General features: G+C 38.7%; 1 protein-coding gene across 4 annotated transcripts; it reads right to left on the bottom strand.

Annotated features, from left to right (window-relative positions):
• Positions 1-1554: 1554 nt before the first annotated feature.
• LOC122297157 (eukaryotic translation initiation factor 5B-like) lies at positions 1555-23100 on the bottom strand. 4 transcript variants are annotated; one of them, XM_043107069.1, is made up of 13 exons: positions 22918-23100; positions 20445-22759; positions 18647-19218; positions 18447-18554; positions 18254-18354; positions 17976-18066; positions 17778-17888; positions 17635-17700; positions 16728-16787; positions 16051-16608; positions 7029-7148; positions 2332-2451; positions 1555-2162 (listed from the first exon to the last, which is right to left on the bottom strand). In XM_043107069.1, exons 2-13 carry the CDS (start codon positions 22603-22605, stop codon positions 2097-2099), a joined length of 4134 nt encoding a protein of 1377 aa, XP_042963003.1. In that variant the 5' UTR covers positions 22606-22759; positions 22918-23100; the 3' UTR covers positions 1555-2096. The 4 variants fall into 4 exon arrangements, with proteins under 4 accessions (XP_042963003.1, XP_042963002.1, XP_042963004.1 ...); XM_043107068.1 differs by having other exon boundaries at positions 20445-22735; XM_043107070.1 differs by having other exon boundaries at positions 20445-22671.
• Positions 23101-25825: the final 2725 nt, after the last annotated feature.

Here is a 25825-nt window from a genome sequence, read left to right as displayed (position 1 = left end):
AACCCAAAGAAGCAATAAAAAATGAACAAGTCACGAATCAACTGGAAGACGACGATAACTCATGATTCATTCCAAATCTATTTAATTATATAAAAGCCAAGTTTTTAATTGATGACTTGGCATTCAATCCGTACTATTCAGCTTAACAGTCAATTCACGCAACCGCTAAATACCGAATACTAATCAAATCTAGATTTGACAATGAAGATGACGGACAATGCATCAAGAAAAAACTAACACGAAGAAGATCACATCTTTTCAAAAATGCACGATTCTAAAACAAACCATCAAAAGATGCAACCCAACAGCATAATAAAAATCCGAACAAATATGAAATTGTCGCTTTCTCCATAGCATTAGGATGGATAAGCAAGAAACAAAAAAGAATTACCGATACCTTTTGAAAGCATTTTTCTTCATCGGCAAAAGATATCATAAGAAAACCATCACCCACGGTAACTATTGACGGAAAACAAGAAACACAAAAACCTTTATCCTTACCATCTGAAATCAATTTTCTCCATCCATAAACGATATCATAAGAAAACCATCAACAATGGCAACTGTTGACCCTTCGACTTCACCAACGATCTACAACATGTTGGAAGACCAACTGTCTCCTCCACCAACGGTGCAAAGTGGCCAAGAATCACCAGGTTTGCTATGCCTGTTGTTTATTTCTTTCATCATCATAAATTTTTGGTACACATACGAACTGAGGCAACTTTTTTTTTCCTCTGTATTATTCGAGGCCAACTCTAACAAAAACCCATTTGAAATACATGTTTTATTATCGGCGGAAATAAAATAAGAGAAAACAGAACAAAGAGAGACAGTCAAACTTGGGTAAAAGAAATCGAAGAACTCTCGAAGGGGTTTTGATGGGAAGCAAAAGCATGGAGGACTAGAATTTATAAGGCGCGACGATCCGCCATTTGAAGCCCATGGCGTTGCAACACGACCTCGGCATTGTGTCAACTGGCCTCCACGCATCGTGCTGAGCGACCCTCCACAAGTCCCCATCTCGCATTCTCTCACTTTATAAATAAAATATCAAATGAGAGATTTCACCATGGCTCCATCACAGAAACTTCAATCCAAAGTTCTGTGAATAATTAGTAATTTCATTCTTCTTCTTATTCCTCTTGTCTCAAACTTTCCAACTAGGTCTTCATTGGGTGATGATGTATTTTTTTCGAAGTACGTGCCTTTTTAATTTCCTTTCCAATATAAATTCTGGATTAGATTGTTTGACCCTCTTTTATTTTATTTAAATAAAATATATATTGACGAAAAAGTTAACCTTAATGTGTCTGAATCTCTACAACTTTGGTGTAACGTAAGCTGGTGCAGAAAGAAAATCAGGTGCCGATTGGCAACTAGGCATTCTTCATATACATTTTATATAGGCATTTTTTATTAAATTTTTATTAATAAAGTGGCATTTTCTGTTTTATATATATTTTATTTACATTTTTTTAATAGTTGTAATAGCTAGTATACATAATCAACTATTTAGATTTATAAAATTTAATATAAATAATAATCCGCGCATTGCGTAAGTTATAAGCTCGTATATATAATAAGGAAGATAACAAATAAAACGAAAAAGTATGTACACGATGATATCTTGTGATACTTCTCAGTGAAGACAACTTGTTATCCATGAATTTTGTATTTTGGTGTCAGGCTGACAGGGACACCTCTTATATATAACCACAATCCCAGATTAAGTTCCCGCAATTGCCTGCTTTTTTTCCCCAAAAAAGAAAAAAGAAAAAAAGAAAAAAAGAAAAAAAAAAAGAAACCTCTTCCTTATACCCCACTCCAAAAAATAACATCAACATTATTTCACAAAAATCAGACCAATTCCAGTGGTTACTTTTGGACAAAGGCTGTAAGACAGGAAGACGGTACAACCTTGCACCACCTTCCTTCCACATATAATCCAGTTGATAGTCTTCCGCCCTTTGGCAACCGACTGGCCACAAGATGGACCAAAACCTATTTTCCACCAAATTCTTTTCGCATCTTTGCATGAAACAAACCAGTCGGCAGAGCCCCCTTGTTCTTGAAAAGCTACTCTTGATGCATCATCATTGTATCTTGAAAAGAGTCTTCAATTTCACAACCAGTTTCCACTCCTCAATTGACAGATCATCCTGCATATTTCAAAGTTACAAATGGGCAATAATTGTAAATCCATGAAGATAGCAAATTGAGGGAATATATGGGGTGCTAGAAATGAAATGAGCCACCCGACCAGGCCCCACTAGGACTAGCTAGCCGATTGGGTTAGTATACACCCATCTGTGAGATTTGATCACTTACCCTGTAATTAGCTTTAAGTACATCAATTGATTTTCGTGAGATGTGACTGACAAGCTCATCATCAAGCTCAAAGTGTCTACCAAACATCTTTTGCTGCTCCTCGGGATTTGTGCCAAGTATCTGTAAACGCACAAAGAAAATGGAACAGTAAGCCAACTTCCAGTTAAGTTGGCTCGATCTAGCAACACAAGTTCTGTTGGTGGTTAAATTTCCAACTAGAGTTCAGACATTTCCCTTCAGATATCCCTTTCCCTTGGAAAGTAACATACAAAAGAGGCTGGTCAAGCATGTTGTTACTGAACACGTCTTAAAGATGGGAGATGACATACCATTTATAATGTGGAAATTTCAGGACAAACAGTATGTGCCTAGTGAAAATATAAACAATACTATTAACAATACTGCAATAACAAAAAAATAAGCAAGCGTTAGGAATATGCACAACTTATGGATGGTTAGACTATCAAACACCCCGTAAATATTGTGCAGAGCTTATGGGGGTGCTCGGATGGGAATGTGCATTTATAGGCATATACAATCCTAATGTGGACAAGGATAGGGGAAGGTTATGGGAGGAGTTGGAGGGTCTATACTCCATTTGGGATGTGCCATGGTGTATGGAGAGCGATATTAATATTACTCACTTTCATAGTGAGCGATTGTGACTTTATCGGAATTCTGTGGCCATGAAAGAGTTCTTCGAGTTAATTTTTTATCTAAATCTCACAGACCTTCCCCTGGTAGGAGGCGAGTACACTTGGTCTAACAGACGGATATGGTCGAAATTTGATAGATTCCTTGTCTCTCCAGCATGGGAAGCCCATTTTCCGAAGGTTTGTTAGAGACAGCTAGCTTGAGTCAGTTTTGATCATTTTCCTATTCTCCTAGATTGTGGGGGCATTCAGAGCAGTCGCCGGTACTTCAAATTTGAAAACATAACATGTGGCTAATAGCAAATGGTTTTGTAAAGTTGGTGAGTGCTTAGTGGTCATCGTATCAATTCTCTGGTACTCCAAGTTTTATTCTTGCAAGTAAGTTGAAGGCTTTGAAACAAGACCTAAAGAATTTGAACCTGGAAGTATTTGGCCAAATTGATTATTAGAAGGCTATCCTCTTGGAGGAATTGTAGGAGTTAGAGGGATGGGAATTATTGGGTGAGATTTTGGAGGAAAGGCTTTTGAGGAAGGGCATGGTTATAATAAATTTGGAGAGAATTTTGTTGTCAAAGGAGACCTCATGGCGTCAAAAATCCAGGGCCCTTTGATTGAAAGAGGGTGACAAATGTACGAAATATTTTCACAAAGTGGCAAATTCACATCGGTGCAGTAATGCTATCGAGACGCTACATTCAGTTACTGAGGTGTTGTCTTCTCCTTCCAAATTAGAGAATCATATTGATGAAACCCTTCTCACTAAACCGGTTGCTTGGAGGCCAAAGATTGATGCCCTGTCTTTTGAGGCAATTGATTCTCAAAGTGTGAGCGTGTTGGATAGACCTTTTGATGAATATAAGATTTACAAGGTTATCTCTGGTATGACTAAGGATAAAGCACAGGGCCCGGATGGTTTCTCTATGGGCTTCTTTCAAACTTATTTGGACATGGTGAAGGGTGATGTCATCCAAGTCTTTAGTGAACTTCATTCTTTTCAAAAGTTTGAAAGATCTCTTAATGCGACGTTTATTGCTCACTCCCAAGAAACACGGGGCTTCGATTATGGAGGATTTTTGCCCTATAAGCCTAGTTTAGTGGTGTATACAAGATTATCTCGAAAGTTCTTGCCAACCGGTTAAGCCGTGTAATGGAACATATTATCTCCAAGCCTCAAAACGCTTTTATTCAAGGGAGACAAATTCTTGACTCGGTGCTCATTGCAAATGAGTGCTTGGATCACAAGTTGAAGGAGGGAGGTCTAGTTATTCTTTGCAAGCTTAACATGAAGAAGGCCTATGATCATGTGAATTGGGAATTCCTATTATAACTGCTTGGGAAGTGTGAATTTGGTGATAGGTGGATTTCTTGGATGCGTCACTATATTTCTGTGTCACTGTATTTCTACTGCTTGGTTTTCAGTTCTAATCAACGATACACCTGCTGGTTTTTTTAATAGTTCTCGAGGTTTACGGCAAGGCAATCCATTATCTCCCCTATTGTTTGCTATATTTATGGAGGTTCTTAGTCGGATGGTACAGGCCGCTGTGGATGGTGGTCTATTATATGGTTATAAGGTGGGCAATGGCACTAGTGACTCTATTATCATCTCACATCTGTTATTTGTATATGATATTTACTCTTTTGTGATGCGGACACTAGCCTAATCCAAACTCTACTAGCACTATTACTTTGCTTTAAAGCAGTGTTAGGGCTCAAGGTGAATCTTAGTAAGTCCGAGATAGTTCCAATGGGTGCGGTCTCAAATATTCTCAATTTAGCAAGCATCTTGGATTGTAAGGTGTCTTATTTGCCAATGAAATATATGGGCCTTCCGTTGTGGGGAAACTTTTAAGACTAGAGCTGTATGGGATAAGGTGGTGGAGAATATAGAGAAAATGTTGGCTGGTTGGAAACGGATGTATTTATCGAAAGAGGGTCGTCTCACCCTTATTAAGAGCACCCTTACCAACCTTCCTACATATTTTTTTATCTCTATTTCCTATGCCTATAAGGGTGGTAAATAGGATCGAGAAACTCTTAGGGCGTTCTTATGGGGGGGGTATGGGGGAAGAGGAGAAGTTCCATCTAGTTAAATGGAGGACAGTGTGTGCTCCAGTTGTGTATGGGGAGTTGGGAGTGTGTGACTTGAAAACTTTTAATAAAGCATTATTGGAGAAATGGCTTTTGAGATATCATTTGGAGGGGGGATCATTGTGGAAGGCAATTATTGATGTAAGATATGGAGCTGCTTGGGGTGGTTGGTGCTCCAACGAAGCGACAGGGGGGTATGATGTGGGTTTATGAAAGTTTATAAGGAGGGGGCGGCCACATTTTGAGAATCATATTTGCTTTGTAGTTGGTGAGGGCAATCGCTTCAACTTTTGGTGAGATGTATGGTGTGGGGATCATGAGGGCATTTTCGGCTCTTTATCGTATTGCAGCGAATAGGGAAGCTTTAGTGGCAGATATGGACTCTTTTCTCATCGCCCTCACCAGTGGAAAATTCTTTTTAATAGGGATTTCCATGATTGGAAACTACCTATTGTATCTGCTTTTCTCAGCTACTATACTCCAATGGGACTCCTATGACACAAAGGGATAGTTTGAAGTTGAGGTCTAATAATCATAAGAAATGTACTATTAAGGCGTATTATAAAATTTTGTCAACACAAGATCATTCTCTGTTCCCTTGGAAGAATGTATGGAGGTCTCGTGTGCCCTCCAAAGCAGCCTTTTTTGTATGGAATGCCGCCCTTTGGAAGATCTTGACCACAAATAATCTGAAAAAGAGGAAATGTGTAGTGATGGTAGATTGGTGCTATATGTGCAAAAAGAATGGAGAATCTGTGGACCACCTACTATTGCATTGTGAGGTAGCAAGGGGGTTGTGGGATGAGATTTTTCAAATGATTGATGTTCCTTGGGTGATGCCCCTGAGGGTTGTGGATTTGTTGGATTGTTGGAGGAAGTTGCAAGGTTGTCATCAGGTGACTGCGGCGTGGAAGATGATTCTGCTATGTATCATGTGGTGTCTTTGGTCAGAAAGGAATGCACATTGTTTCGAGGATAAGGAATGAACAAGAGAGGAGCTGAAGAATTTTTTTCTGCACTCTATTGTCTTGGTTTTCTGCTATTGTACTAAATTGGGATAATGCTCATGAATTTTTGTATTTAATTCAGCGTAGCTAGAATGTATTTAGGTGTTCTTCTGTACACTTCTGGTGTACATGGCTTATGCATTTTTCATTCATTTCAATAATATTCTCGTATCTATCAAAAAAAATAAAAATTGGTGTTATATATGCAAGAAGAATGGAGAATCTGTGGATCATCTTTTAATTCATTGTGAGGTAGCAGGGGGCTATGGGATGAGATCTTTCAAAGGTTTGATGTTGCTTGGGTTATGCCTTTGAAGGTGGTGGATTTGTTCGGGTGTTGGAGGAAGATACAAGGTTGTCATCAAGTGGCAGCGGAGTGGAAGATAATCCCGTTGTGTATCATGTGGTGTATTTGGTCGGAAAGAAATGAGCATTACTTTGAAGATAACAAACGTACAATGGAGAAGTTAAAGAATTTCTCTCTCTACAATTTACTGCTTTGGTTTTCCACTATTGTACTAAATGGGGATAATGTTCATATCTTTAATTCATCGCACTTAGAATGTATTTAGGTGTTTTTCTGTATACTTCTTGTGTACACAGCCTATGCCTATTTCATTCGTATCAATAAAATTTATCTCTTATCTATCAAAAAAAAAATTACCCCTAGTTTATTAAAACCCAATTAAATCCAACCACCTATTTTCAAAGCTAAAGAAACTTGATGCTAAGAATCAATTTAACCAAGTTACATCATGGATGCCAATTAGATACCAAAAAACTATTTCTTATCTTTAAACTACTTACGTCTTTAAACTTTTTAATACCTGCCCTTTGTGTTCAAATGTTCCATGAAACATGATGAACCCATTTAATTCTATGGGACAGACAAGCACTCTCTAAAGTAAATTGATAAAGCATTCAATACTGCATCACAAGTATCTACCTTTATCGCAACTTTCTGCCCTTTCTTTGCAATATCCACAGGTTTATGATTATTTTCAATGGATGAAATTCGTCCAATATCAATGAAATCCCGCTGTGGAATACAAATCGGAGTACCAACCTGTGCAGAAAGCAGATGATATCAGATATGCATAAAAGTATAAACCAAATATACTTCCGTGTACCACAAACTTATTTGATAAGTTTGTGGTATACTTCAGTGTACCACAAACTCTAGGGGCATCTGATAATAAGCATTATCCATTAAAGCTGACGTTGCAGAGAAATGTCAGGATTGGCATTCATTAGCCTTGAGACCACTCAGGAATTCTGTGCCATACAAACTGATCAAAAAAAGGAATTATGTACCATACAAGATATTTATGGCGATAAATAAGCCATAAATTAAGGCAAAAGATCAAGAACACTAAGGTGGCCTCAGTCGAAAAACTAGGTAGACAACATGGTGTATCCCAAGTCCCGACTCAATTCAAGACAAAAAAAAAATACTTAAGCAGATACAGTTGAATTCTGGAGCTGTTAGAAAGGCACGTTAAAATAAGTTCAAAACCTTCAACACAGTATTAAGATAAACAACAGTGTATGGAGAGTAATGCTTCTCACCATCTGTTTCACCACCATCCTCTCACCATCTTATGATGTGATATAAAATGATAGGAGACTACTTGTTATGTTCCACTTATGGACCAATCATATGATGCCACACCAAGGGATGTTGAGAGGATGATAGTAAAAGGATGAAAAATAGAAGTTTCTTGCATAAAATTGCAGAATACTTCTCAAAAGTTATGCTACTTCAGCAGCAAGATCTTGAACCTAGACTATTCAGAAACATGTTAGAACTTTACCATCTCCCTCTTTCCTTCTTTTCTCCAACCAGACGCACAAGGGATAAACTCCTCCTTGGAAACTAAGTCAATCTTATTAATATCACAAAGGTACACATCCCATGCACACATAGAATATACAAGAGAAACACCCTACCGAATAGCAGAAAAAAATTAAGAGTCCATAAATCCAAAACACTAACAAATCAAGAGCTGTTGTGGGCAGCCACCATCCAACTATGAAGGGAGTCGTGCATATTGACTCTTAACACCATCCTCAAAGGTTCAAACATTGCGCTCATCAAATACACCACATTAAATACAAAGGAACCTCCTCCAAACTTCAATATATATATATATATATTTTTTATAAGTAATAAACTTTATTGATTGAATGCAACTAGGCAAAGCCCATGTAGACGGGAGTATACAAAATAGACAGTTTTAATTTAACGTCCAAACTTCAATATTACCATGGAGGAGATTAGATTGTATTTTATGGTGCATATGGAAGGAATGAAATGATCAGAATTTGAAGCTAGGGAACACTCACTGGAGGAGATTAGATTATTCTTTGTTAATACATTATTCCTATGGGCTAAAGTTGTTGACCTCAATGGGCTAGATTTTCATGATTTTCTTGTTTCTATTTCTTCCTCTTAGCTAGGTGTTACCTCTTGTATACTTCCTGTATACTTGGGCTATGCCCATTATTATTATTATTATTATTTTAAGAAATAGACGAAGGTCACCTGTCCATGAGTAATCCCCTCCCAATTTTATTAAAAAAACTCTCACTTATAGCGGAGGAATACCACAGAAATACCATAGTAACAAATAACATCCCGATTTAATAATGCAAGACCCATATATTTCTTGTTTAATTGGAAACATTGCTTCGGTTGAGACTGTTCTGATTTCCCCTTACAACTATCTGAGTGTCTGAGTGTCTCATGTTTGCACCCAACCCCAACTCCGGCGCCTCTCGCCGGAGCTGATTCCTTCTTTCTTTCCCTCTCTTTCTCTTTCTCTCTTTCTCCCTTCTTCCACAGTTTCCCTTCTCTTTTTTCTCCTCTTTTTTCTTTTCTTTTTCCTGTTTCTTTATGATGGAAGAGCTTAGACGTTTTTCAGTAGAATCGAAAACTTTCATCTTTGCGAAAGAGGGGGCCAATAACTTCCCTATCACCGAGAAGAGCAGAAGGATGTCTCTTTTCATTCTTTTAAATGGCTCGACGGCCTCTTGGGTGGTGAATATGGTGGGGGAAGCCATTAGAACCAGATGGCGTGGAGATTTCTTCAAAAAACAGAGGGTGGGTAACGGGATGTTTACTATACAGCTTCTCAGAAATTCTAGAGGTTATTACCTTCTATTGGAGGAATATAATAATGGAAGGAGAAGAGGCTCAGTGATCATTCCAGAAGGTTTAAATGGCAACGGCTGGGAAGGCTTTGTCTACAATTTAAAAAAAACAGTGGAACACACGGTGGCGCAACTAGTGTCACGAAGGGATGGAAAGTCTGTCCAGGCCCCGAAATCCTATGCCATGGTGGTTGGTTCTGAGGCAGCTTTCAAATCCGCCATGGAAGAGAAGGAGAAGGCAGCTGGTCCTTTCCCAGGGGACACGGGGACGTCTCATGTCGGGAAAAACAGTAGGGGAAGTAGAGGGAGTACTTTGGGCTGTCAGAGCACAGCTTTCTGGCGTGCTGGAAGAAGTTTCTTTACTGGTGTAAAAAGTTGATTTGGGACTGAATATGGTGATGGGACTGGGTAAGGAGACTTTGGCACCTACTCCTTCGGCGTCAAATTCTCTGCATGTTTCTGAAAAATCCTTTCCCAAAGTTGGAAGATAAGGGTCTCTAAATGAGAGCAAGAATCTGGTTGTTTTGGGAGGGCCAGAGGGTGGGCCGGGCCCAATTACTTCCAACTTAAATTCTAAACCCACCTCTTTACCCCAACAGCCTTCAAGCCCACGGGACCCCACCCCTCTTAACCCTTCATCCCATCCAGGCCAACGGGCCTCAAATCCACGGGTTGTGAGCCCATTTACAAGCCCCGAACCTCGGTTACGGGTTGCTCTCAAGCCGATACTCAGACAAGCCGATATTTCGGCCTCCGCAAACCTCAATCCGTTACCAGGTGACCTGGTGGTTGCTCCGGCCTCTTCACTGACACAGACGTCGCCGGCAGTTGCCGGCGAACCCTCTGGAGGCTTTCCGACGTCCCGAACTTCTACAGTAAGTAGGGTTCCTGAATCTCGGTTCAAGCAGCAGGGTCGAGAAGCCGTTTCTAAGGAAGATAACGCCTCGGCTGCACCTCTGTCTTCATAGAAATTGCCGACAGGTTCGGGTGATCATCCTTGTTTGGTGCTAGCGAGTTTGGAGGCTGTTTCTGAGGAGCAGCTAGGGGTACAAGCAGATCCGAATGAAGAGGAAGAGGCTGGCAATTCCTCAGGGGAGTCGAGTTCTACATCAGAGGTGGGGATTGTGAAGTCCACTTTTGTTTCAACAAAAGGGGATGCTGTTGAAGTTGCTGATGCTGTTACCGAGGGTGAAATAGGGTCTGTATCTACACGGGTTCCTTGCTCTAAGTTTTCTAATTCTGAACTGCAATTGGTGTTAGGTGGGGATGTTTCTACATTAGGTGAATCTGGTGAATTACCAGACTCTGATGATGACATTGATCTTGTTCCATTATGCTCTTTTAGCCCTGGTATTGATTGGTCTAGTAATCCTTCTGATTGAGTTGTAAGAAAGGCAGAAGACCTTAGTAGTTTTCTTGGAATTTCTTGTGAGGGTTATGAAGAGCAATTCAGAGCTCTTCTCACGGCAATTGAAGCCGGGCATCCTGCCCTGGCAAGATCTGCAGTTAAAAAGGAAAGGGAGCTCAAGAGGTTGGAATGCACGGTTAATTACAATTCCAAGGGTGGGAGTACCTTTAGAGATAAAGGTAAGGAGAGGGCTGTTAATGTTTTATTATGAAACCTAAAATTATTTCTTGGAATGTTCGGGGGTTGAACGACTTTAGAAAGCGTCTTCGTGTGAAAAATATGTTAAGACAGTGGAAGGCCGATATCTACTGCTTCCAAGAAACTAAACTGAAAGCGGTTTGCCATTCGGTGATTCATAATTTATGGAATTGTAACTATGTGGGCTGGGTTGAGTTAGTCTCTAATGGAGCTTCCGGAGGTATCATTGTTATGTGGGATCGAAGGGTAGTGGAAGTGGTTAATCATTATGTGGGAGAATTCTTGGTGGCTTGCCATTTTAAGAACGTAGTTGATGGTGTTGAATGGGCTTTTGCTGGTATTTATGGGCCAAATTTAGATGCTTGTAGGAGATTATTGTGGGATGAAATTGCGGGCATTTGTAGTTGGTGGGATCTTCCATGGTGCATTGGAGGGGATTTCAACATTACCCGTTTTCCTTGTGAGAGAGATGGAGATTCGATTATTTCTAAAGCCATGTTTGACTTTTCTGAATTTATTTCCGACATGCAATTGATTGATTTGCCCATGGTGAGTGGAGATTTCACTTGGTCAAACGGAAGGGCTTGGTCCCGCATCGATAGATTTCTTGTTTCAGCATCATGGGAAGCCATTTTTCCGGAGTTAAGTCAGAAAAGGTTACAGCGTCTGGTTTCTGGCCATTATCCTATTTTGTTGGACTGTGGGGGCAATGCTAGTGGTCCAAGACCCTTTAAATTTGAAAATATGTGGTTGAAGGAGGAAGGTTTCGTTGATAGAGTTAGAAGGTGGTGGGCCTCCTATCACTTTTTTGGTACACCCAGCTTTATCTTGGCAGGAAAATTAAAGGAACTCAAAAGAGATTTGAAGAAATGGAATGTTGAGTTTTTTGGCAATGTCAAGAACAACAGATTACGCCTACTAGAACAGTTGTATAATTTGGAGGAAAAGGAGTTGAGGGATACAATTTCTAGTGATGAAAAGGAATTGAAGACAAGGGTGTTGGCGGATATTAATAAATTAATGCTTATGGAAGAAATCTCTTGGAGGCAAAAATCCAGGATTTTATGGCTCAAGGAAGGAGACAAATGCACGAAATTTTTTCATAGAATGGCTAATTCACATCGCAGGAATAATGCCATAGATGTCCTCCAGGTTGACGATAATGTGATTTGTGATAAGGAAGAGATAAAAGAGCATATTGTGAATTTTCATGAGAAACTTTTTCGGGAAGATTTCTCTTGGAGGCCCAAGTTAGAGGGGCTGGTTTTTGACTCCATAGATAATCAAAACTGCTACTTGGCTGGAGAGGCCCTTTGAGGAAGATGAAGTGTTAGATGTGGTTAGGGGCATGTCTAAGGATAAAGCTCCGGGTCCTGATGGTTTTTCTATGGCTTTTTTCCAAGCTTGTTGGGATATTTTGAAGGAAGATGTTATGAAAGTTTTTGAAGAATTTTACTCCTTCAGCAAATTCGAAAAGAGTTTTAATACTACTTTTTTAGCTCTTATCCCTAAGAAGGCAGGTGCTGTTGAAATAAGGGATTTTCGACCAATCAGCTTGGTCAACGGGGTTTATAAGATCCTCTCTAAGGTGTTAGCCAATCGCCTCAGCATGGTCATGGATAAAATCATTACAAAGCCTCAAAATGCGTTTGTGAAGGGAAGACAAATTCTTGATTCGGTTCTTATTGCTCATGAGTGTTTGGAAAACAGAATAAGGACAGGTCAATCTGGAATTTTAGTTAAATTAGACATGGAAAAAGCTTTTGACCATGTAAATTGGGATTTTCTTCTTTATTTGCTTAAGAGATTTGGTTTTGGGGAGAAATGGTGCTCTTGGATAACTCATTGTATTTCGACAACCAAGTTTTCTATTTTGGTGAATGGCTGTCTGGCTGGTTTTTTCAGTAGTTCTCGTGGCTTAAGGCAAGGAGATCCCTTGTCTCCTTTTCTCTTTGTCTTAGTCATGGACGCCTTGAGTCGTATGATTGAGTTGGCAATTGATAGAGGTTATATGGCGGGCTTTAAGGTGGGAGATGCTGCTAGGGGCTGCATCACTGTTTCTCATCTTCTCTTCGCAGATGACACTTTACTTTTCAGTGAAGCTAACCAGGATCATCTTCGGGCCTTGAGAGCTTTATTGTTATGTTATGAAGCTGTTTCTGGACTTAGAATAAATCTAAATAAGTCTGAAATCGTTCCAGTGGGTTCAGTCAGCAATATATATGATTTGGCTAATATTATGGGCTGCAAAGTTTCTTCTCTACCTATGAAATACCTTGGTTTACCTTTGGGGGCTCCTCATAATTCTGTTTCCATTTGGGATGGGGCGATTGAGAAGATTGAAAGGAGATTAGCTGGCTGGAAAAAGATCTATTTATCCAAAGGGGGCAGAGTTACATTAATTAAAAGTACCTTGTCTAATTTACCTACTTATTTCCTCTCTCTTTTTCCCATCCCAATGAGGGTGGTAAATTTTATTGAGAGGATTTTTAGAAATTTCTTATGGGATGGAAAAGGGGGGGAAAGAAAACTTCACTTGGTGAATTGGAAGAAGGTTACTACTCCGGTGTCTTGTGGAAGTTTGGGTGTGCGGAATCTGAAACTTTTAATAAAGCTCTTCTTGGGAAGTGGCTCTGGAGGTATAACTATGAGGATACTGCTTTGTGGAAACAGATTGTTGATGCTAAACATGGAAGGATTTGGGGGAATTGGTGTACTAATGAAATAAAAGGGGTGTTTGGGGTGGGTCTATGGAAGTCTATTCGAATGGGATGGGGGGACTTTGTCAGAAACACTAATCTCAAAGTGGGGACGGGATCTAACATCTCTTTTTGGCATGATGTATGGTGTGGTGATCTAGCCCTTAAATTAGCATTCCCTCGCCTTTTCAGGATTGCTACATGTAAAGGGGCTGCTGTGGCGGATTCTTACTTGTTCTCTAATAATATGTTAATCTGGAATGTGGATTTCTCTAGAGACTTACAGGACTGGGAAGTGAGTGAAGCTGCTGATTTCTATGCTATCCTTTATGCTTCTAAGATTGATCAGACCAGGGATGATATGCTGCAGTGGACCCATGATTCTAAAAGCAGATTTTCTGTGAAATCCTATTACAAGATCTTAACTAGCCTTGGTAATATAACATTTTCCTGGAAATGTATTTGGAAAGCTAAAGTGCCCAGTAAAGTTGCTTTTTTTGGCTGGTTGGTGTCGCTTGAGAAAGTTTTAACTACCGATAATTTGAGGAAAATGGGCTTTTATGTGATGGACTGGTGCACCATGTGTAAAAATGATGGTGAATCTGTCAACCATTTGTTTCTTCATTGTGAAATGGCAACGGCTTTATGGAATGAGTTATTTGACAAGGTAGGTATCGTTTGGGTCATGCCTTTTCAAGTGGTGGATTTTTAGGTTTGCTGGCAAGGAGCAGCTGGAAGTAGGCGAAGTATAGAGGAGTGGAGAATGATCCCCCTGTGCTTATTCTGGTGTCTATGGCTTGAGAGAAATGGGAGGTGTTTTGAAGATCGTGAACGCACAAGGATGGAACTTAGGGACTTTTTCTTCAACACTTTAACCTTTTGGGCGAATAATCTTTTAAGGGATATCAACATTTGTAATGTTTTTTTTAGTTCTGTTTCTGCTTTAGATTGTAATTAGGTTTATTCTCTTGTATACTACCCGTGTACTTGGGCTATGCCTATTTACCATGAATAAAATCCATATTATCTATCAAAAAAAATAATAATGCAAGACCCAACCCCACAAAAAACTAGTGTCTAATGTAGGGGAAACCACAACTATCCAAACGTAAAAGACCTCTAAGTCTTCCCGTACCAACATCTTCCCCAAAAAAATTCAGAGACCCACCATTAATACCAAGTTTAGCCAAAAAATCTGCTACCATATTAGCCTCTCTAAACACCAATTTACTGAACATTAAGCTCGCTAACAAGACATTGAGCTTCCTCCCAAAAATTACAAACACCTGAGACAAATGATCCCACTATAACACTAGAATCCGACTCTACCACAAAATTCCTCAACCAAGTTGCTTGCACGTTCGAAGGCCATCAATTACAGCTTGACATTCCGCAATAGTATTAGTGGCTTGACCATAGCAAGGAGCAAACCCACCCAAAACACGACCAATGTCATCCCTAACAATTCCCCCTTCGCCGGACAGCCCAGGATTACCACCCCACGGCAAAGCCCTTATGACTCAACCATGGAACCTAAACTCTTGGGGGACTATCACAGCAACCCACCGCCATGGCCTCCACTCAAATTGTAGTTTGATCCAAGGGAAATCGAACCTATGACATGGGGATCATGCACACAAGTTCGCCTTATCACTTGGGCTACCCACATATGGGTATTATTAATATAATCTTTTACTAATAAAAAAAAATGTATCTTACCATCACTTCCCACAGAGCTTAGTCAACAAGCCTACAACTCCACCACCACACAATGGTGCATAACCCACTCAAATCCAAAAAGATGAAAGATTAATACCCATATAACTTTTTTTTTTTTTAATAAGTAATACCCATATACTCTTTAACCACTTCACAATGAAGCAAAATGTGATCAATGGTTTCCTGCTCTACTAGAACATACACCACAAATCTATTATTATAACCCTTCTCTCTCTTAAATTATACACCGAAAGAATCTTCCCAAAGGTTATTGACCACCCAAAGAATATTACCCTTGAAGGAGCCTTATGCCCCCATATGCCCCTTCAAAGGGAATGAACCTCCAAACTGGGGTTCCGCGCATGGTAGAAGGATTTGCCTTCGGAAGTCCCTTTTTTGAAGGGAAAACAATGTATTTCATCGTACCCCTCCTCTCACCCTAAAAGAACACACTATGCACACAAAGAATAGATTGCCTCAGTGTCTCAATCATGTGTTGATCTGATAAATGTAATGTTCCACTATGGCCTATTGTCAGGAATCTGCACAAGTTCTGCAAGCAAAGCCTCCTTACAAGTAGAAATTATAAACAAAAATTCAGGAAATTAATTTTCAAAGACTAATCTCCACACCAAGCATCGTAACAAAATCTAGCCTTCGACCATCCCTCATCTCAAAATTGACAAAACAAAAAGTCCCTATAACAAATTCTGACAAACAATGATACTTCACAAACACTATAATCTCCCTTAAAAAGGATAAATAAGCAAAATCAGCCGAAAAATAATTACCTTAGCAATGCCTTCAAGTATATCAACCCCCAACACAATTGGATCCTTCTTGTTGAAAATGCAGTTTGGTAATATTTTAAGCACACATGGGAAGACTGCATCATCAGCAGCCTCCTTCTTCTTTTCCTCCTTAAGATTGTCAATATAGGCCTTAAATTGATCGAATAAGTGATAAATGATATCAGCCTGAAAAATAGTCACACCCAAGTCCTTTGCAAGTTCCTCAGCATCCGGCATAAGTTTGATGTCAAAGGCCAAGATAGTAGCATATTCCCTTTTCTTTTCAAGCATTACACTGGCCTTCATGACATCCTTTTTATGTACCGGCCCTATGCCTATGCCACTAACAGGAATGTTTACAGCTGGGGACTTCAAAAACTCCAGCAATGCTTCCAATGAGCCTAAAGTAGATGCTTGTACATAAACTCCCTCACCACTCCTGTCAATCCTGCTCATGACCGACTTCATATCTTCCATGGCTGCTTCCTTAACATCCTCTAAATCATCATCTGGCCCTACAACATACAGACCAGTACCAGCAATAGCATGCTCAAGGCCCTGCATTAAAATAAACACAAGAAATCAGAAACTTCCTTCAAAAGAACCAACACGTTCACATTAGTTGCGCAAGCGAAATAAGACTGTATTGGCCTTGACTTCAAGATGTGCAAAAATACCTGTGCACTAATTTTGATACCCATTGCAGCCTTGATTTCCTTATGATGAAGATAAGTCCCCTGAAACCACAATAGTGTTTCCATTTAAAGCAGCATAACTTATGCCAAGGCCTAACAAACACAACATAACTTAATTTACAGTTTACATAAAACGAAAAAGAAAATAAATAAACAATAAAGATCCAAGGGAACTGCTGGCATCACTTCAAAAAGACTAGTCAAGGTCAAAATTCGAGCAACTTGGAATCATTGTAAATCCTAGCTCTATCTAGTAAAGAGCAAATGTAGGACTTGCACTTAATACACATTACCATGCTCATGAACCTCCATCATAATTCCCCCACCAAATGTGGGACTTTTATCTTTTTCCTTTTGGATAAATCACCCAACCTAAGACTGGGCAGATATAGACTGCTTTAAAAAACACTTGGAAGCTATTTCACTCAATCAACACAAACTTCAGAAGAGAAGGGGTGGCTTGACCCTCATGACCTCCTGTTGAAAGAAACAAAGAGAAGTAACAAAATCTAGCATTTCAAAACAGTCAGATACTGCCAAGTTTACCATCTAAAATTGCGTCCAACAGAACATTAGAAGTAGATTTGTAGAGGGCAAATGAAATTCAATCCTAGGCACGTGTAATGGCCTGACGAGGACCTCGGGAATTAAGGGGAGTAGATTGTGATATCCATTTGAGTGATGAGTCTAGGAAGTATATGAGATCCCACATTACTTGGAAGGAAAAAGTTCTTGATCTTTACAATGATTCCAATGAGACTTTTCCAATGAGACTTCAATTGTATCTTTAACTACACCTTTTAAAGTATGGCCCACATATCTGGAGGTCTATTTTTTCCTACTCAAAAACTACAAAACAAAATCAAGATGCCAAAACAGAGAACCATACCTTAACTCGAAGTTCCTTCATTGGATGGGGCGTCAATAAAGCTCGAATTGTGGCAACAATAGGTCCCTAAAACATGAAATAAAGTTGTATGAATTTGAAAGCTAGCATGAGATCACGTGGAAACAAGTTTTCTAGGTGCTTGCCTGCATGCCACAAACAACTATTTGATCTCCTTCATGAAGCACTCCATTGACTAATACAACATCAATAGTTGTCCCATGGCCTTCAATGACCTTGACTTCCAACACGGTACACTGGTGCACAATTTACCCACAATCAGGTTTCCGCACTACAATCATGAAGCACTCGAGAAAATGAAATTACATGAGATGATTGCACACCTGCACTTCATTGCTATATGTAAGTTTCTCAACCATAGTTTTCTGAGTCCATTGAACCAATAATAGTAACAAATCTGGGATGCCTTCACCACTATATTATCCACAAAGCCAAACTATCAGGACAATAACATAAAAATTTTTGCAGCTGAAATGCCTAGAATATATTTTTTTTTATATAGGTAACCAAACTTTATTAATCAAAGAATTAGGCAAAGCCCGAAACAATACAAATGCCTAGAATATTATGTCAATACAAAACTATAGCCCACAAGAAGTACCTAATAGCACTTGTAGGAACAATGCTAAAAGTTTCCCCCATTTCCTTATTTTTATAATACAATTCAGTATTTAAACCTTGCTCCTTGAACTGAGTTACAATCTGATAATCAACAAAAAGAAAGAATATTAACACGGTGTAATGAGCCAAACTAACAAGAATGAAGCAAAGAGAAATGGAAGAAAGTACAAAACCTGAGTGACCCTCATATTGAATTCATTTTGTACATCCTTAGATTGTTGCTTCATGGTCTTTACAATTGGCGCATTGCGACATGTTTTCCAGCCATAAAGCCTGTCCACCTGCAGAATTGGAAAAAGAAAAGAAGAAAAATAAACATCAACAAGGAAGAGGGGATACCTACACAAACTGCAACTTACATAACAAACCTCACCTTATTCAATGCAACAATGAATTCTGTATTCCTCATTTTTAAAAGGTTAAGTGATTCTATTGTTTGTGGCTCCAAGCCATGCATAATGTCGACAACCAAAATTGCAATATCACATAAACCTGAACCCCGTGACCTTAAATTAGTAAATGACTCGTGCCCAGGGGTATCAATAACCAATAGACCTGGGACCTTCAGCTTAGCATCAGCTTTCAGTTCCTTGGTTCTCTCACGTATGTTCTCAGCAGGAAAATAGGTTGCACCAATTTGTTGAGTGATACCTCCAGCTTCACCTTCCTGAACATTAGTACCCCGGATACAATCCAGTAACTTGGTTTTACCAGTATCGACATGACCCATGATGCAGCAAATTGGGGAACGAAGGTTATCTTCACTTGGTTTGGAGGTAGCATCTGAACTTGAAGCTTCTTTTTTCAAGGAGACATCTTTTCTCTTATTTTTGTCCAAAACTTCAGCCTCCTGTTTTTTCTTGTTCTCAAGATTTGGAGATGCTATTGGCTGGGAAGGAGTGGTTTTCTTAACAGCAACTGCTGGCTTGGAAGTTGCAGGAGGTGCTGTAGATTGAAAAACCCAAGAAAAACAATTGGTCAACAGTGGTAGGACAAATGAAAAGATGAAGAGAGAAACTTTACTCAAAGACAATATACCTTAGCAAGGCAATTCCTAGCAATCTGATGAAATAATTCTTTTTTTTTTTTATATGTCAATCCTATGAAATAATTCTAGCACTAGATCTTCCAAAATCAGATATAGTTGTAACCCACGTTCAATTAATATGTCAACTTTTAATTTCTAGTTTGGCAGTGTGGATTGTACAAGAGACATATGCCATGCTGAGAAATTTTAGGCAATTCAATACTGCCATACTCCTCGCCAATAACTTCCCACTTGTGCACAAAGCAAATATGTCTGGAAAGTAGGACCATAAATTCCTGTCTCATTTGGCACTAGCTATTTAGATCTAAGACGACATAATTCAAACACACACACACACACACAGAGGATAAGACCCGTAATAGGACATTTTCCAGTTACTCTAAATTTACAAGAACCACCTTACCAAGACAAACATTAAATTAAAAAATGCATGTATTAATACTTTCTTTTCTTCTTTATACGGAAAAAGATCTAGAACGCTACACAAGTAGTAGTACAAAGGAATTCCAAAGTTTCTATTAAGAAATAATAGCTACAGAATGTTTTTTAGGGACCACAGAGATTTTGAAGTCCATAAAAATAAATAAAATGCCAAATACAGGCTGGGTTGGACTTGCTAATTTCATCTTCACTGATATCCCAGGCATATAATACTAAATGTTGCTCAACTCATTGCTATGGTCGTAGACTTCTTGATTCTTTTTTTTTCGTAAATGTTTTTTTTTTTTTTTTGATGTCGGGGAACCTCTCCAAGGCAGGGTCCTTTGGACCCTTTTTTCGTAAATGTTATTTCACAAGTATATTTTTTTTTACAAGTCCAATTTTTATTTAATTATTTATTTCTTGCTGATTGTCTAACAAAACTTCACAAGTATATACAAGCCAATTATGCAGAACATAGCCTTGTATGATGCATTGCTATTATACCTTTAGAGTTCTACCCATGGAGGAAAAAAAACAGAAAATATCAACAACAAAACTGCACCTGTCCAGATTTTGAAAATCCTATCTGCCAACATACACTTGCAGGTGAATGTAGAAATGTGCAAGAAAACCAAGTAGAAAACATCATAACAACATGCCAATTAGAAAACACAAATACAAACATAAACATAAACCTTACCGGCAATGTGAGAATTTGGAATAGTACCTTTCACTTTTTTAACCGATTCAGGCTCAGCCTCTTCATCGGCAAATGCACTTTTAATAGATAGATTAACAGCAACATCATCCCAGCTCTTTGCATCCCATTCATCCTCATCATCATCTTCTTCCATTCCATTCTCTTCAACAGTCTCAGCCAGTTCAGATTTCTCCTCCACATCCATTGACTCCTCATCAACTTTCTCTGAATCTATGCTATCCATCTTGGTCAGAGTCTCTTGTGGTTCTTCCGTCACCTCAACATTTTCCACTGCCTTCTCAGGGTCAGCACCATTTGTTTGATGGTGAGTTGGTTTCTTCTTATTCTGATACTTGGGACGTTTAGTTTGTGCAACGGTGTCTGTAGAAGGGGGAAACACCCCTGCATTAGCCAGTATCTGGTTCCTCATTGCTTCCAACCTTCTGGCTTCTTCCCGCTGCCTCGTGGTCAAAAGCTTTCCTTCTGCTTTTTTTCTCTGCAGTTTCTCTTTTTCCTTTTCCTTCTTTCTGCGCTTAGCTTCTTCTGCTAGCCTCTCAAGTTCTTCCTGCTTCCGCAGCTCCTCCTCTTCCTTCCTCAACCTCTCCTCTTCTTCCCTTTTCTTCCTCTCTTCAGCCTCTTTCCTACGAGCAAGTGCTTCTTGCATCTCTCTAACATGTTTTGGCACTTTCTTGTCTGCAGCTCTACTCTTAGCCTCGTTTTTTCTTGGCTCTGTCAATTCAGTAATAGTTTCATCCTGCTTTTCATCCTTCACCTCTGAAACGGTGGCAGCGGCTGCTGCTGCCTTCTTCTCCTTTTCCTTCTCCTTCTTCTTCTTCTTCTTCTTTGCAGCAGTAGACTCCACACTCTCTTCTTCTTCACCTTCCTTCTCTTCAGCCAAAGTAACTGATTCAGACTGAACCTCAATTTTCTCCTCTTGTGGAGGAGCAGCCGGCTTTGATAGAGAAGGCCCCAGACTGAGCTCTGCAAGAATCTTATCCAAATCATCCTCCTCTTCAGCTGTCCTTCCACTCTTCTTCTTCTTCTTTTTGTTTTTAGAAGTTTCCTTCACCTCTTCACTTCTGTTAACTTTAGAATTATCAGCTTCCACATTATTAGTTCCCGCCCTTGGTTGTTCAGGTTCACCTACATCCCTGACTTCAGATTCTTCTCCCAGTTCGGTAGAAACACTATTACTCTTTTTCTTTGAAGACTTCTTCTTACCCATAAATGCGAATGCTGAGACATCTTCATCCCCAACAGCATCATCAACAGCTCTGGTAACCCCAGAGGCAGAAGCATCATCATCATTCTCCTCATCAGCCAACGCAACACTCAAGAAACTACCACCGGTCTTCTTCGAAGACTTCTTTTTCTTACCTGAGAAAGTATTCGGAGCAACATCTCCATCCTCTTCTTTTTTCTCACCCCTCTCCTCATCCCCATCATCAAGCCTATCAAAACCAGAAGTTGTAAACACGCTACTACCACCACCACCACCTTTGTTTCCACCTTTACCTTTGGATGACTTCTTTTTCTTCCCTGTAAAAGCAATTACCTGCTCATCCTCATCATCATCATCCTTGATCTTAGTCTCTCCCACAGAATTATCCACCTCCTCACCTTCGTATCCCCCAACATCATCATCATCTATGGCATCAAATGCTGATGCATTAAACAAACTACCACCACTCTTGTTTGAGTCCTTGGACAGCTTCTTCTTCTTCTTCCCCGAAAAGCTCACCAATTTTTCATCATCATCCTCACCATCTTTATCACCATTTAGTCCGGACCGTCCATCCTCCCCCTCATCATCATCCTCTCCCAACAACCCGAAACCAGACGCGCTAAACACACTGGTCCCACCGCCCTTCTTCGACTTCCCTTTCTTCTTCCCAGTAAACACTATCTCGGAAACTTCGTCCCCTTCATTTTCAGTATCTTCATCCTCATCGTCCTTGGGCTTCGCAGTTTTTGCGCCCCCCCTCTTACCCTTCTTCTTCCCAGTAATTACAACATTCTCTTGAACCTCCGGCTCCTCGGACAGCTCAACTCCGATGGAGTACTCGTCGTCGTCAATGAGGATCGCCTTCTTCTTCGATTTCGACACAGCAGCAGGGGCGCTCTCGTCGTCCCCACGAGCGGTCGGCTTCTTTCGACCCATCGAAGATTCGTTCTTTCAATGCGAAGAATTGAATTCACTAGAACAAAAACCAGGACTCCAGATACCCTAACAACCGCAAAACCAAGAATCAAAGCCTATGGAATCAGATCTGTACTAGCAAGAATTCCGCCTGTAAAACAGGTGAAGTTTATCACTGAAATACGGAAAATAATCTAAATCAACGTCAAGAAAGCCCTAATTACATAAAATCACACGCGCATGCACGTCTATATGTGTGTGTACATGTCTTCATATGTATATGTGTATTAACAAATGCGTAAACAGAGGAATGGAGACAGAAAGAGAGCTTACCTGGGGTGACGGCGGAAAGAGAGAAACGAGAGTTGGAGCGATGGCGAAGAAAATGAAAGGATGAAAAATGAAAAACAGTAAACTCGAAGAAATGGATAGCTGAGAAGGGTGAGTGTTTGATATGAACAAACGAGAGAGCAAAATATAGACGTGTTCTAGGGTTGTCCTGCCTTATGATCTATCTAGGTTTCACTTTCAAATGGGTTTTAAAGATGGAAAAATATATTTGCAAGGTTTATTATGTACTAATCTGTATATTAATGTGATTTGATTGGTTAAAAAATAAATTTTATTAAAAACAGTATTAATTTAAATTTTAAGTATGAATGAATTAGTATCGGTATACAGATTAGTATGCAACTATATTTATATATAGCAAAACTCTTTAAAGACACCTTGGGCGTCTCTCGCTCTGTCTATTTTACAAGTGTGACTGTGTGAGGTTTATATTTGTTTTTTTTTTTTTTTTGAAATACACTTCCTTATAAAATTTTATTTATAAGTTAAAAATTAAATAAAATATTATTAAAATATTTTTTATAATATTATTATTATTTTAAGAATTGAAAATTTATATTATTTATTATATTTTATATGAAAATTTAAAAATTTTGTAATGAGAATATAAAATGAGATGAGACATTTCACTGTTTAAACAAAGCCAAAATCAATATTAAAATTTTCACATTTTACAATTCAATATCTCAATTTTTAATTTTTAAAAATTATTAAATAAATTTCTTGAAATACGTAATTAGGCACCTACTTTAATTGTTATTAGAAAATAGAAAATTAACGGCAAGATTAACAAGTAACATTAGATAATAAATTCAATACAATTGAAAACTAATGCCTCATGCTAACATCGTGTTTTGTATATTTTTGGGCTAGGTTTCAACAATTCAAGTCTTGGTTCTCCACCTGAACATTTAAAAAAATACAGAGAATAGGAGTCTTTGGTGCAGATCGGAGTTTCTAATATTTAAGTCAGTATATCTCTTTAGAAGTTCATGAGAGAGCTTAGAAGAATTAGAGAGAGATTCTTCATACATGAGAGCGGCTTTTATATTAGATTTTTGGATGGGGACAACTCATACCTTACCTCAGGGAATTCATGTCATTTCAACTCTTTACCTAGTCAGAACCTTTTAAGATGGTGTAACTCTTAAGATGTCACCATTAATGCGGCACAGAGTTCAGAGAGCGACGTTATTAATGCAGCATGGCTCCATGACTTACTTTATCCTACGGAGGTTTATTGTTAAGTCTCTCCATACTTGTTATCAGGAAATCGATTGTTCTCCACATCTATTGTTCACCTGCCTATACAGGTTCCTGAGAACTAGGTGTCTTTGGAGAGTGTTAGCGAAGTGAGTCTCATCTACCGTTTGTCTTTTCCAGGTGAGGGTTGCTTCCCAAGTTAGTTTTGCTCATGAGCCAAATACTCTATATAGGCCCCGTAACCAAAGTTTTGAAATCCGTTCCGGAGACCATTCCGGTTGAGGCACTGGAACGGAATATTTTGATACTGGTATGTTTCGGTGTACCGTTTCGGGATTAATTATATATTATATATAAATATTTATTTGTATATATAAACTAACAATTAATAAAATAAATATATATATGTAAGTGTTATATGTATATGTGTATATATATATAGAAGAATTAAAGATTTATAAAATGAATATATATTGAAAAAAATCACAAACTTGAGTTAAGACATAAAAATAAAGGAAAAAAATTAAAGAATAGATAGATTAGTAAAAGTAACAATACTTCTAGTGCACGGAAAGGGGTATTTGAATTCTAAAAGTACAATTTTATCTATTATTTTTCAACTTATTTACAAAAGAGCTATTTTTTATTTTTTTTAATTTAAATTTTAATTTCGGACCGGAATTACTATTTCGGCTGGAATACCGGAATTTCGGCCGGAATTGACCGGAACGATCGAAATTTGACCAGAACAGCCGGAATTTGACCCAGAACGGAATAGATACCTATCACATTCCGATCACTGTTCTGGCACGAAAAATTCCGACCACTCTAGCCGAAACAGAATGATTTTTAAAACATTGCCCATAACTCCTTTTTAGTAGAGGGTTGTTGGGCTTGATTGGGCTTTTTCTCCTCGTCAAAGATCCCTTATGGGTTTGCTATATGGACCAACAGGAGAGAAAATCCCCTTACACCTCAAATTGCAAACACGTGCAGATGCATATAATTTTGCAACTAACCTAATTTGCATACGGACGGAATTCTACAAAAATATTTACTGTTGTTCATATACCCTAATCAAGTATTCTTTTCTTCCACCCCTTGTATGTGTCCACACATTAAACGTTTGTTAAGTACTATTTTTTAAAATTATGGCTATTAGAGAAAAGTTTACGCTACAACGTTTTGTTAATTTGAGAATCTAATATGTTAATGTTAATAAATTATAGGCCATATTAAAAAAAGACGTGCAATATCCACCGATAAAGGGTCCTAAATGGTGTATCGGTAGTGTGAATTTTTTTTTTCAAACAAGTGTTGGTATTTTTTTAAAAAATAAATACGTAAATGCTTTAAGAAAAAAAGAACATTGATCATTGATGGGAGTATCATTTTCCGTTAAAAAATATGTTGGTAAAATACCGAAAAGTTATTTTCCATTTTTTTTTTTAAAGAAAAAAGAAAAGCCACGAGAGTTCATTCATTTTATGGATAATTACAGCACTAAGTCAAGTTTGTAGCAAGTTCTGCTGGCATGCTAGTCAACCTGTTCACCCTATTTTCTTTGCTTATTAACCCATTAACAAAGCAACAAATGGCATGGGATGACAATGGAGGTGGAAGGTATCATCGGTAAAACAAATAGCTCTAAAATTAAAGCAACTCTTCCAGCATTTTGAAAACAAAA

This window comes from Carya illinoinensis, chromosome 15 (genome assembly GCF_018687715.1).
Source record: "Carya illinoinensis cultivar Pawnee chromosome 15, C.illinoinensisPawnee_v1, whole genome shotgun sequence".
Lineage (NCBI taxonomy): Eukaryota > Viridiplantae > Streptophyta > Magnoliopsida > Fagales > Juglandaceae > Carya > Carya illinoinensis.
The sequence above is the reverse complement of the archived record's forward strand: the minus strand, read 5'-3'. Positions and strand labels throughout refer to the sequence as shown.